Genomic DNA, 14381 nt, shown 5'->3' with positions numbered 1-14381 from the left:
TAAGGGCTGCCCACTTCTTACTCACCCTGATCCTATGTAGCTATTCTGTCACTTCAGAATTAAACCTTCAACTTAAAAAAAATACAGTAAAATAAAAATAAATTATTTCTATTTTAAATTTATACTCTATTCTTATCACTAAGATTGAGAACAGCTTATAAGCATAATGATAACATAAAAATAAATAAATAAATGAATTGTGTTCTTTCTACATAAGGTTTCTATTCCAAAGTGTTTACTGTTGATGATTGCTAGAGATGCTCTTATGATTTAGAAAAAAACTCAGAATGAATTTTTTTTAAGGAGGTTAGCAGGAATATCCAAACAAAAACTACAGTAAGACTAATCAGTTGAGCCTATATGGCATTGAGGTCATGGAAGTAACATGCTTACATAATGCCATAGACGTCATGGAGGGAACATACCACACCATGGATGTCATAGAGGTAAAATGCTTTCATCACACTATAGACATCATAGAGGAAACATGCTTACATCATTCCAGGGTCTCAGCTTATTTGACCAGATGGACTGGTTTTAGGTCCCTGGATGAGTCCAGTACATTGAAAAATTAGAGCTGGCTCAGCTATTTCTAATCTCCCTTCCCAATGGATTTTAGAAAACATAAATGGTTGACTGTTAGCTAAATCTGGATCACCATCCTCAGGTTTCAGTCATGGAAATGGCCCTATCTGGTTGTTGACCTAGCCTGAGTAGGTTCATGAAGTCAGAGCCTTTGATGTAAGCCAGGGGAATTCCAGTCCTCGAGGGCCATAAACAGGCCAGGTTTTCAGGATAACCACAATGAATATGCATGAGATAGTTTTGCGTATATTGGAGGCAGAGCATGCAGATCTATCTCATGCATATTCATTGTGGATATCCTGAAAACTGGCCTGTTTGTGGCCCTCGAGGACCGGAGTTTGATGGAAGCAGTAATGCCCACACTAGCATTATCTGCCCATACAAGTATCATGTCTTGGATTTCTTCTGGTTACTGATTTTAAACATGTTTTAATGGCAGGATCAATTAGAAGGAGGCAAGAATTTCGATACAGAGTGCCATCTGGCATGGTCCCAAAATCAAAGATCGACAGGACCGTAAGCATAAAAGGTAAACTTAAACAGCCAAAAGAATTGATTGTTGTATAGATGTAGCTCACCGAGATTTTATTTTGTATCATGGACTGAAAAATGCTGTATTTTTTCATTTCAATAAGAGTTTCCTCTGGTGTATTCACATGAAACTAGAAAGCAGATGTGCTTCACTCCTGATTTATAAGAAAACGCAGAGAATACACTGTTCTGCACTAAGATTCTAAAAATAAGCAATCAAATGTGGTATTTTAAATGTTTTTTTATTTTACATTTTTCTGATGAATTTTGGGCTTATGAAAAGTGCCTGCTTGCCAGGATTAAAAAGTGAAATTCTTCTCTTTTTAGAAGGAATCTCAGCATGTATGTGTGAATGTCAGGATTGTAGGGGACCAGGGACTAGGAGAGAGCACTAGGATCCAGGAAATATTTTTCTTTTGGGTTCCTGATATGGTGTCATGATTTTGGCTGCTAGGTGGCCCCCCTCTGCCACAGGGGACCTCACTGGGCCACACTTGGACCCACTCTAGCCTTTGCATTGAAAGCTACACGATGCAGCTAGGGCAGACCTATATAAGCCTGCCTTAGTTATAGCTTGAGGCCTCATCATCGTGTGACCTCGGCTCTTTACTTTGGCCAACTTTGCACTTAGCCTTGTTTCTGTGGCCTTAGAGATCTTCATGCTTTGCCTTGTTTTGTTCTCAGTGTGGCCTATTTAGGCCATGTTGTCTGGACTTGTCTTGTCCCTATTCATTTCCTTAGTTCCTGAGGACTCCCAGTTCCCTGTAGGTCTCTCAGCGGCCCTCCTGTTCCCTGTTGTTTCTCCTGGTGACAGTTCTTGCTTGAGTGTACTGTGTCTTGTTCCTGTCCAGTCTGGACTTCCCAGTGGCCCTCCTTGTCTGTTGCCTGTCTTGCCTAGTTCAGGCTGAATGTAGTTCAGACTGAATGTAACAGTGATTTACCTTGTTCCTGCCTGTGTGTTTTACCCTGTTCCTACCTTGTCTCTCCATGCTCTTGCACTGCCCAGATTTACCTCTCTATCCAGCCTCGTTCCCCTGTCCTGCTTTTGCCTTGCCTTCCCAGTCTGCTTTCCTCGGACTGATCTTTATTGCTGATTTGGACTGTCTCTGGCCCTTGCCTCTATTTGGTCTCTGCCTGCCCTGACCTCTGCCTGGACTCTGACCTCACCTGACCACTGCCTGCCCTGACTGCACCCTGCCATGCACCCTGCTAGAGAAGTCCTGCCTGCCACCAGAACCTGCAGGCCCAACCCAAGGGGGAGGTGCCGGACAAGCAGAAGGCCCTGCCCTGCTCTGCTATAGAGTCCTGTTCTGCTCCTGTTGGGGGATTATCTAGCACTGCCCAGCTCCTGGCTCTTTGTTATGACCTTCCACCAGACACTTCCCCAAACAAAATGTAGTTTCCTACTTGCATCATTTACATTCTTTTTATAAAGTAAAGAAAAACAAAGGTGAAAAGTAAAACCATCAAGTTCTAGTCATTTTCAATGGTGTTACTTGTAGGACCATTGTTGATCTCCCCTTTCCACTTTCTCTCAAGTCTGAACTTGATTGGTTCAGTTTAGCGGAAGTTATTTTGTCTTCAATTGAAAGGACAGATTTGACCAGCCCCTGACTGCTTTTAATGCATCTTGAAAAGCTTTACAAAAAGCATGGGGCGGATTAGAAAAGGGTTAAGCACGTAATGTACTCGTGTAACCCTTCAAAACCCCTCCTGCGCACGCCGAGCCTATTTTGCATAGGCTCGGTGACGCGCACAAGCCCCGGGATGCGCGTATGTCCCGGGGCTTGAAAAAATGGGCAGGGCATGGGTGGGGAGGGGCGGGAAATGGGCGTGGCCAGAGGCCTCGCCACTGCCGCTGGGCCCGGGGATTGCATGCCGGCACTCGGCTGGCGCGCGCAACCTATGCCTGCCAAATAATAAAACAAAGGTGGGGGGAATTTAGATAGGGCTGGGGGGGCGGGTTAGATATGAGAAGGGAGTGGAAGGAGGGGGGAGTGGAAGGAAAGTTCCCTCTGAGCTCAGAGGGAACGGAGAAAGCCATCAGGGCTCCCCTAGGGCTTGGCGCGCGCGCAAGGTGCACAAGTGTGCACCTCCTTGCGCACGCCGACCCCGGATTTTATAACCTGCGCGCGCATGTTATAAAATCAGGCATAGATTTGTGCGTGCTGGGTTGCGTGCACAAATCTACGCCCGTGCATAGGTTACAAAATCTGGCCCATAATATCTACTGGGTCCCAAGTGTTATCCCATAACTTTTAATTAACAGATTATTTGTCTTCTACCTTCCTATCCTCCTTAATAGAAAACTGTATTTTTCAATTCAGATATTCTCTTTCACAGGGCACCTAATTGGTGAAGTGATCTCTGCAGTCCTCAGCGCTGAAGGCATTAATACCCTTACCAGTCTACCTAAGCTTAGCGCTGAGACAGAGCTCATGAGGATTGCTCCCGCATTCTATGTCTTTCATTACTTGGAAAAACTGGACAGCTGGCATTTGCTTGGCCCTCAGACCTTCACCTCTAGAGTTAATATGAGAAGGAAGATGAAAGAAGGTAGGAGAGAACACTGCCAAACATTCGGGTTGTTTGAAGAAACTGCAGTTGGGTGGCTTATAAGCTGAGTAAGAAGATTAATACTAAAAACCATGTCTTTCTAGAATTTGGAAATGTTTGAAACTTGGGTTTTATGAAATGAAATAACTTTTCTGAAAGCTGTTAATGCATGATCTTTACCAAGACCATTCTTTAGATCACCATCCCAAGAAGCTAACCTTTCTTTCTTCTCATAATAAAATATTATTTAGAATAAAAATTCACATTTTCTTTTCTTCCTGGAACCACATTCTCTAGGGATCATAAGCATTCTGGCTTTCAGGAACAATGACTTCTCCTACAGCATGTGGAATGATGATTCACCCAGCACCTGGTGAGTGGGAAGGAAATGATACAATACGGACTCCAATTGGAGCCACATAATTACACTCCTCAGTTTTGTGTTAGTCAGATGCTTAGGAGAAGAAAACTTGTCTTAAAACTGTGTTTACAATTAAAAGACCCAGACTGAAAAGATCTGGGCAAAATCAATTCTATTTTTTTAAAAACCCTGCAAAAAACTGGAGTATTTTGCATGTGCAATGAATTTCTTATCTGTGGCTTTTTTAAAAGTCATGCAAAAACTTCACTCTTTCCACCACTAGGCAATCCAAGAATTTGCCTAATCTCTGCAAAAATGTGATTTATCCTGTGGAGTTCTGAAATAGTGCAGGTGTAAATATGACATAAGGCATTATCCTGGGGAAATAAAATGCACAGTAAGCAGTGCAGGATATTTACCACCCATTTCTTAATCTGGCCTTAAATTTTTAGCTGTAGGAGTATGTTGGATATTGGGTATTTCTTGCCTCTGTGCTATTGTGTAGGGAATATGCATTTAGTATGGGAAATAAAGTCCCGGATCTAGATAGAATCATGAAAAGCTGATTTGGATGTAGTGGCTGTCTCGGAGACATGGTACGTGGAAAACCATAACTGGGAATATAGTTATACCAGGCTACAGTCTATTCAGGATGGACTGGGTAGGAAGAAAGGGAGGGAGCATGGCATTATATATAAAACAATATTAAAGCAACAGAATTCCAGGGCTTACGAGGTAAGGAGGAGGCATTCTGAGTTAATCTGGAAAAAGGAAATGGAACATCTATTTATAAAGTACAGACCTCCATCAAAGACAGAATAAATGGATAGAGATTTAATGGAGGTTATTCACGAAATTGCTTTGAAAAGGGGAGGGGGTATTTTTAGGGGATTTCAATCTGCCGGATGTTGATTGGCACATCCCGGTTGCGGTGTCTTCTAGAAACAGAGAGGGAGATCCTGGATTCTCTGCAGGAAGAACTGTTCTGTCAACTGGTGAGGGAACCTACACAGGAGCGGGCAATTCTGGACCTGATGCTTACCAGGTCTTTGATGTAGTGGATGATCATCTGGCATCAGATGGTGTGGTTCGGTTTTAATGTGCAAGAGATGAAGGCTCATTCTAAGTCAAAGGTCCTAAATTTCAGGAAAACTAAATTTCAGGAAAACTGGGGGCGAACCTCAATGTGTTGTTAGCTGGATGGAAAAATCTAGGGGAAAGTAGAAGAGAAGTAGGCAAAACTAAAAGGAAATATTATAAGGGCAACCTAGCTTTTTGTTAGGAAAGTAAATAAAGGAAAGAAGAAAAAAAGGCCACTATGGTTTTCTAAAGAAGGAGCTGAAAAGGTAATAAAAAAATAGGAGATCATAAAAAAAGGAAGACAGGTGACAATATTTGGAAAAGTTAAGAGAAGCTGGGAAAATAATCAGGAATGTAAAAAATTCAAATGGAAGGCAAAATATGTATTTATTTATTTAATTATTTATTTTGAACTTTATACCGGCATTCATGTAAAAATACATATTACATTGGTTTACAGCGAAACAACTACTTGGAAAAACTTTACATAGAACGGGGGTTACATCGAACTGGGACCCAGGATGTTAAATACAAAATACAATATAGCAAATATGGTAAAATGGGAATACAAGATTTCCTTTCAGATATGTTAGTAATAGAAGGAAATCCGAAAGTGGCATTGTATGATTCAGAGGTGAGGGGGAAGAATATATAGAAGATGAGGAAAAAGTGAAATTGCTTAACAAATATTTCTGTTCGCTGTCCACTGTGGAAGGAGCAGGACCACATAAAAAGGACACACATAAGACTGGAAGTGAGTGTTATGACCGCCGGTCACAGACAGCTGCGACCACTATTACTCATTTCGTGCCTTGCTGCCCTCTCTCCTCTGGGAAGACTCGCGGCTGTGGCTAGCCGCCTCCGATCTTCATGGTTCCGTTCCAGGACTCCCCAGGCTGACGAGGATGCCGCCGACCACCATGTCTCTCCCAGGACTTCCTAGGCGCGCGTGCTCCATGGCCCTCCTTTAAGGAGACAAGAGCGGGAACCTCAGGGGCATCTCCCCTTGATGACATCACTAGCCCTGGACTCTTAAGCACCATCGGGGCCTGGCTCTAATCGGCTTGGCTGTTCTCGTTACAGACATTGATTCCTGGTTCCTGCTATCCTGGCGTGAGACACTCTCGGGTACCCGCTCCTTGGGGGCCCTCCTCCTGTCTCTGCCTATCCACTCCACGGAGGGCCCTGCACCTCGGACGCTGTCTGCCTTCTCCCCCTGCTCCTCGGGGCTACTCCAGGAACTACTTTTCCGTGAGACACTACTTCGGTGTACCCTGCTCTGTGGACCATTTCCGAACTACTCTCCCCGTGAGTCACTACTTTGGTGTACCCCACTCTGCAGACCATTGTCGTTCTACTCTACCCGTGAGACTCTTCTTCGGTGTACCCTGCTCTTTGGATCATTGCAGTGCTATGCTGCCTTGTGGAGACCAACGTAGGTGTACCCCGCCCTGCGGGCCACTGCCTCTCCGCTCCGCTTCGTGGAGACCTAGTGCTGGCGTACCCCGCTCCGCGGGCCATTATCATCGCTTGTGACTAAGCCGCGCCCCCCCCCCCCTCCCGCTCCTCGGGGTAGCATTTGTGAATTTGGGACTGTGCTGCGCTCCCCTCCCCTCGGGGCAGTGCTTTGCTTACTTCTGATACTACATTCTGCTCCCCGCTCCTCGGGGTAACGTCCTGCCTATCTCTGAGACTGTACCGCACTCCCCCGCTCCTCGGGGTAATGTTCTTCTGCACTGCCAGAGACCCCTAGGCTTCCCCGAGCCTCGGATAGGCCTACGTCATTCTTCCTGTGCTGACTCTCTCTGTGGCTTCACCCCCTGGGGTCACCCTCGCAAGCTCTCCTCCATACTCTGCCTGCATTCCCCACTCCTCAGGGCCTGTTCAGCACTCCACCACTAGGGGGACCTATCTGGCTAACCACTTCCACACCCCAGTCTCCTACTCTTCCTGTACTCACTGGGCTGTGTCTCCTGTAGCTCAGACCTCGCCTCCAGACAGTGAGGCTCAGTGGGGCTCCTCCCCGTGGGCGGTACCACCTCTCACCTCGGGCCAAGGGCCCACTAACTTACGAATCCTAACAGTGAGGTAAACCTCAACTGATTTTCGGAACAGTGTGTTCGTGAGGAGATAACTAAACTTAAAATAGATAAAGCGATGGGGCCGGATGTGATAAAGCAGAGTGTACTAAGGGAACCTAGAGAAGTTCTGGCTTCACTGGTTGATCTTTTCAATGCTCCAGAGAACTGGAGACAGGTAGATGTGGTTCCTATTCATAAAAGTGGAAGTAAAGAGGAGGTTGGGTTCTACAGGCCAGTTAGTCTGACCTCTGTGGTGAGCAAATTAATAGAATCACTGCTAAAACAGAGGATAGTGCAGTTTTTGAAATTAATGGATTGCAAGATCCAAGGCAGTATATTTTTACCAGAGGTAAATCTTGTCAGATGAATCTTATCAATTTCTTGAATTGGATGACCGAAGAATTGGATTAAGTAAGAGCACTAGATGTAGTGTACTTGGATTTCAGTAAGGCCTTTGACACAATTCTGCATAGGCGACTTATAAATACATTGAGCACTCTTAGTATGGGCCCCAGAGTGATTGACTGGGTTAGAAACTAGTTGAGTGGGAGGTGACAAAGGGTAATGGTAAATGGAGTTCACTTCGAAAAGGCAGATATTATAAGTGCTTCAGGGACTGGTCCTTGGATCGGTTCTTTTCAGTAGTTTCAGGAGCAACATCGCAGAAGGATTGTTGGGAAAGGTTTGTCTTTTTTGCTGATACAAAAATATGCAACAGCATAGAGAGCCAGGAAGATATGAAAAACAAGAGGAGGGATGTAACTAAACTTGAGGAATGTTCTAGGGTCTGGCAGCTAAGATTTAATATTAAAAATGCATTTAGGGAGCAAAAAACAAAGGGAGAAGTACAGTATTCTTCTAAGCACAACAGAAGAATGGGATCTTGGGGTGATTATTATACCTGATGATCTTAAGGTGGTCAAATTGGTGGTTAAATTGACCACAAAAACCGGAAAGATGCATGGGTACATAAAGAGAGGAATGGTCAGCAGAAAAAGGAAGATGATATTGGCCTGTGCAGGTCCCTGATGAGACCTCGTTCTGGAAATCCCACTTTCAAAAACATATAAACTAGGTGATGGCTACTAAAATAGTCAGTGGTCTTCATTCTAATGCATATGGGGAGAGACATAGAAATCTAAACATGTATACCCTTGAGGAAAGATGAGATAGGGGAGATATGATAGAGACATTTAAATATCTCCAAAGTTTCCATTCACAGGAGGCAGCTTCTTTCAATTGAAAGGAGGCTTTAGAACAAGGGGTCATTGAATGAAGGTGAAATGGGGTAGACTCAGGAGTAAGGATGTGAATCGGGTGCCTGATGGTTCCCGCTTTCGGATTTGTCTGGCCGCAGGCAAATCTCGTTTTCCCGCTGATCCCCATTTTTTTTTAGTGAAAAATTGTTTTTCGGGTTATTGCGCTATAGCAAAAATAGCAAAAAGTAACAAAAAATAACAAAAATAAACGGTTTTTTGTTAGTGCGCGTTAACATGAGTTAGCACGCACTAACCCAAAAAACGATTTATATGAAAATTCGGAGGGAAAAGTGATCGTTTCTTTTTTTTACCCGATATGTTAACGAATTTAGAAATATCGTACGATATTTCAATTCATTAGAAAAACGATTCACATCCCTACTCAGGAGTAATCTTAGGAAATACTTCTTTGCAGAGAGGATGGTGGATGCATAGAACAGCCTCCCAGTGGATGTGGGTAGAGACAAAAACAGTATTTGAATTCAAGAAAGCATGGGATAAACAGAGGGGCTTTCTAGGAGAATGATAGTGTTCCAGGTTCATTCTGTATGTGGGTGTAAAAAGGACATAAGGACACAAAGGGCCAATATCTCCCAAACACCTCCCCCAGTGAGATCCACCACTATAAGACAGAAGGCTGGTATCCTGCAGGCTCCCTTCCTGACAGGATCTGCTGCACAAAATGCTTTGCGCCACACTCACGCCCTGAGTCAGCAGGTGCCAGGATAAGCAGTGCTTTACCAATGTAAACTAATGTCCCAAAACGCAATGCAGAATACACAGTTGTAGCAAAGGCAATTGTTGCAATGACAATAATGTAGTACACACACTTTTCTTACAATTAGGGCAGCTGGGTTGCTTCTTTTGGTGAGGATTCTCTCTTGCTGTCTGTCCCTCTGCCATCTTCCTCCCCTGCCTCTGTTAGTTATACTGTTTTCATCCGTGCATTAGAAGGCATGTTTAGAGAAACGTATGAGGTTTCCCAGAACACAGTCCAGGATGAGAACTCCCTCCCCACGGGGCTTGTATATCTGTGCTAACTCCTTCCGTTGTCACAATTGTTGTACAGTCACATGGTGTAGATTGCTGCGAGTTTGCTGAGCCAAGAAGGCCTACCTTCTAACTATATCATTAGCCAAACTTGTCAAACTCAGGCCATTCAGTTCCATTACTGATGCGACTTGTAAAGCTAAATTAGTTGAGTGAATGAGCAGACTAGATGGGCCAAATGGTCTTTTTCTGTTGTTACGTTTCTCTGTTTCTATGTCTTCTTAATGAAATTTCAGGTTAACAGCATTTGCTTTAAGAATTTTTGGACAAGTTCATCAATACGTTGCTCTGAATGAAATGTCTGTCTGTAATTCTTTGCTCTGGCTGATTGACGGCTGTCAGATGAAAGATGGGTCTTTCATGGAACATTCTAATTATAAGCCAGTAAAACTACAGGTAAGGTGTATACCTAATCCAGATCAAGCAATATTCTGTTGTGTACATTTTGCAAGCCATTGGAAACCAGACATTAGAGTCTGCTGCTTTGTATTATCTTTTAGGGCACATTACCCACAAAAGACAAGGAAAAAGCATTATATCTGACAGCCTTCGTCCTGATTGGATTTCAGAAGGCTTATCACATGTGCCCAACACTGGTAAGTGATGTGTCATTATTATTTAATCTGAGGTAATAATATGTGGGATTGGCTCTGACTGGCTATTTCATTCACATAAGATCTTTAGCTGCAGTGTAAACCATTTCCATTCTTGTCCCCCTTTCCACATAGTATTTACACACTATATATGTAGGGACTTTCATTTTCCGTTTTTATTTTTCAAAAATTTTTCCTGGGAATTTATCAGGGCTTATCATGACAAGAACAAAACAGGAGAAAGTCAGTTGAAAAATGTGACTTGATGTTTTCCTGGGTAAATATCAGAGTTTATTTGCTGGAAAGAAGCCAGGACAATAAAACAAGTAGATTCTCCCACTCATCCACTCAGTAGCGTCCCTATCGCTAACCTCATCTCCTGCGGTTCCCTTTTCTCCCCACACTGCCAATAAAAATCTCCCTCTTTCTTCCACTCCCTATTGCAACAGCATTCATCCTTACTATTAGGGGCTTCAGGTTTCTCCTCTCTCCTCTGGCAGCAGCTTGCTGAGGCTCCCGTGCTGTGCAGCACTGCACTTCTTTTTTTGCAGGGCCAGGGAACCTGCCAGGAGTTGCTCCTGTTGGGCATAGTCTGTTTCAACTGCTGCATTCATGGCATCAAGCAGCTGGTACTTTGCCTGCTTAGGGAAAGGGAGAGGGAGAGGGGGAGGTGGGATTTGAAGCACCATATCAGTGACACTGGAGGATCAGCATTTTTGCGGGGGGGGGGGGGGGGGGGGGGGCAGGACTTGGAAATGCTGCAGGTGCTTTGGCCCGCACTGGCTTCCAGCAGTTACTGGAGGCCTTGAGATGCTGCATCTGAAGTGCTGGAGCTTCTCTTTAATCATCCTAAAATTAGGGTAAAAATCTGTTTAAATTGAAAATGAAGGACCTTGTATATGTGCCAGTACTGAGCAAACAGCCCCTCCTGTTCCAATAATAGAAGCCACCTGGAAAGATTTCATTGGTTCAAGTGAGACCATGCTCAGATAGTGGGCCTTAGGGGTTTATTTAAGGGCTCCAGTGCTAGCAGCTCAAGGTGCAGTACTGAATAGCGCATGCTATGCACTCGGCTGCTAATTTTAAGGCAGCTGCACATGAAAGGTATGCTTTGCATTTCATGTGCTATTTAAAAAGAGGTGAATCTGATTGCCATATTATAAATCACAACAGCCTCAGGCCTGCATGCACGTTAGAGATTGGGGGGAAATAACTTAGAACATAAGAAATTGCCATGCTGGGTCAGACCAAGGGTCCATCAAGCCCAGCATTCTGTTTCCAAACAGAGGCCAAACCAGGCCACAAGAACCTGGCAATTACCCAAACACAAAGAAGATCCCATGCTACTGATGCAATTAATAGCAGTGGCTATTCCCTAAGTAAACTTGATTAATAGCCATTAATGGACTTCTCCTCCAAGAACTTATCCAAACCTTTTTTGAACCCAGCTACACTAACTGCACTAACAACATCCTCTGGCAACAAATTCCAGACCTTTATTGTGCGTTGAGTGAAAAATAATTTTCTCTAGTCCTTCTATTATTCGAAAGTGTAAATAACCGAGTCACATCTACTCGTTCAAGACCTATCATGATCTTAAAGACCTCTATCATATCCCCCCTCAGCCGTCTCTTCTCCAAGCTGAACAGCCCTAACCTCTTCAGCCTTTCTTCATAAGGGAGTTGTTCCATCCCCTTTATCATTTTGGTTTTCCTTCTCTGTACCCTCTCCATCGCAACTATATCTTTTTTGAGATGTGGCCACCAGAATTGTACACAGTATTCAAGGTGCGGTCTCACCATGGAGCGATATAGAGGCATTATGACATTTTCCGTTTTATTAACCATTCCCTTCCTAATAATTCCTAACATTCTGTTTGCTTTTTTGACTGCTGCAGCACACTGAGCCGACGGTTCAGTGTGCTGCAGCAGTTCAGTGTGCTCCACCATCCTCTAACCAGGTATGAAGCTGCAAAACTGTTCCCTAACCTGGTATGACTCTCAACAATGACCCCTATCATAATCCCTGTGCAATACATAGAGATTACAGTATACTTGGATAAAGAAAATATAGTCAAAAAGAGCCAGCAAATGTGAAAAGGAATAATTTTTCTAATTTTAAGTAAATGAATCTCCTGGACTAGATGTCTGAAGATTAGTGATCACTTCTGATCTTCAAGAGAATGATATTATTATTATTATTATTATTATTTTACATCTATGTACTACTTTTCCCAAACATACTCAAAGCAATGCACAAGAAGGTAAATTAATCAGATCTGCATGAGTCAGATGCAGGTCCTGGTAACCCAAGCATAAGGAATGAGTGTTAAATAAGCCATGGTTCTGTTTCAAGGGTTCAGCAAACCTTGGAGGATTTTTTAGATATTTAACCCCTCCAAACAGAAGACATTGAAACTAAATGACAGTCAAAATGTGCTCTTATTTCTCCAAAAACAGGGGTTATGACTGTTAATTTGACTTTCAGATATATAAGAATATTTCCCAATGTGAAAATACAATGAAAAAATGCTATGTTAACCCCTGAAGAGTGCTTCGGTGGTGTCCACCATAAGCCTTAATAAGGGCAATTTTGCAACATCATGGGTAAAAATTTTCATAGCGAGTTAATGCACATAAGCTTGCTTTAAAAATTACACAAAAGCATGGGCCCAAGCTTGCCTGCACAAAGCTACACCTGCTCTTTGCGATGCATAACTTGCGCTTGTGAATTTGCATACACACTTTTCAAAATCAAATGTAGGTGAGTAAATCCAAACTCTACTCCAGTTCCATCCTTGGAATGCCTCTTTTGTTTGTGCTTGTAAAAGTATGCACAAAATCGAATCATGCCCATCCTTTTATCCATACAAAATCCAAGCTGTGTTATAACAAGCCCTTTACATACATAAACACCTTCTATATGAAAATTCACCCCAGTCTGAGCACTTATTGCATCTGATGCCTTGTGTTTCATCCTGAAAAACAAACATGTTATCGAGATTAACCAGATCAAACTGTCTTTGGGATTTGATGCTGAATGTCTTTATTGACAGTCTTAAGGATCAGATTGTGGGTTTGTTATATTTATACATATATATTTTTTTTGCATGGGCACTTATTCCAGCAAATCAAAGATGCCATGAATCGGGCTGAGGAGTATGTGGCCAGCAGCGTGGATCGTGCACAGAGCACATTTACCCTGGCAATAGCTGCATACGCTTTGGCGCTCAGCGATCCCTCCCGGCCAGCCACCCGTTCTGCTTTCATGGCACTGAAGAAGGAGGCTCTTGTGAAAGATACAGGTCAGCAAATTGTCTCCCCGATGCAAATGATCACTCACAATAATGTTCATAAGTACATTTAGTTTTAGGCAAGAGAATTCAAAGTGTAATCAGTTAAAGCCAACAAGAATTATGCTTATGAAACTGGCTGGTTGTTAACTGAGCAGTAGGGCACGATGGGGGTTTCATTGTTGGTGGATGCCAACAGGCTTTGAGGGTTTTGGCAAGCTCAATAACTCTTCAGAAACCTGGATACTTACCAAATTTCCACTATAGCATATATCCTCAAATGATTATTGTAATTATAAATGTAAAAAGTCATTTTAAAGTATCTGAATTAACCCATACATTCTCAGACTGGTGTGTCGGTATGAAGCAGAGCTATTGGCAATCAGTTACAAAATCTGGATTCTTTCTGCCATTCTCTAACTACCAATAGTAACAAAATAAGAATCAAGTAATTCAGCTCTCAACTTTTAAATAGATTTAATATTCTTTCTCCTCCTCTTGCACTTTCTTCTGTCCTCTCTCCTTCCCCTTCTCCTTCCACAGCTTAATCTCATGCTGACTGAGAAAACATGTTGCTCCCATGATAATGCTCTGTAAAATAAGAAATCACTTACTTAAAATCACTTTTCTCTTAATAATAGTTTATCTACCCTGGGTTCTCCTGCAGGTAACCCACCCATCTACCGTTTTTGGAAAGACACGTTCAATAATGTGGATGCTTCCACTCCGAATGCTGGGACAGCACAAATTGTAGAAACCACGGCTTATGCCTTACTGACCATCCTGCTGCATGGGGACCAGTCGTATGCTAATCCTGTGGTCAGGTGGCTATCTGAGGAGCAGAGATATGGGGGTGGCTACTATTCAACGCAGGTAGTTTTTGTATTTAAAGGGCTTTCCATTCTCGCTGCCTCCTGAAACACTATTGCTACTGCCCAATATAGGCAGGGAAGTTTGGAATCGCCTTTGGAGGCCAGGAGGAAAGCCACGTCT

General features: G+C 43.2%; 1 protein-coding gene across 1 annotated transcript in view; it reads left to right on the top strand.

Annotated features, from left to right (window-relative positions):
- The window catches only part of C5 (complement C5), a 128095-nt gene that overhangs the window by 73761 nt on the left and 39953 nt on the right, over nt 1–14381 (top strand). Inside the window, exons 23-29 of the mRNA XM_029613368.1 lie at nt 1025–1114; nt 3460–3672; nt 3970–4045; nt 9740–9899; nt 10004–10099; nt 13223–13400; nt 14056–14261. Coding sequence (XP_029469228.1) covers nt 1025–1114; nt 3460–3672; nt 3970–4045; nt 9740–9899; nt 10004–10099; nt 13223–13400; nt 14056–14261 — 1019 coding nt within the window. The remainder of the gene's footprint in view (nt 1–1024; nt 1115–3459; nt 3673–3969; nt 4046–9739; nt 9900–10003; nt 10100–13222; nt 13401–14055; nt 14262–14381) is intronic.

The sequence above is a fragment of the Rhinatrema bivittatum genome, chromosome 8 (assembly GCF_901001135.1).
Source record: "Rhinatrema bivittatum chromosome 8, aRhiBiv1.1, whole genome shotgun sequence".
Classification (NCBI taxonomy): domain Eukaryota; kingdom Metazoa; phylum Chordata; class Amphibia; order Gymnophiona; family Rhinatrematidae; genus Rhinatrema; species Rhinatrema bivittatum.
The sequence above is the reverse complement of the archived record's forward strand: the minus strand, read 5'-3'. Positions and strand labels throughout refer to the sequence as shown.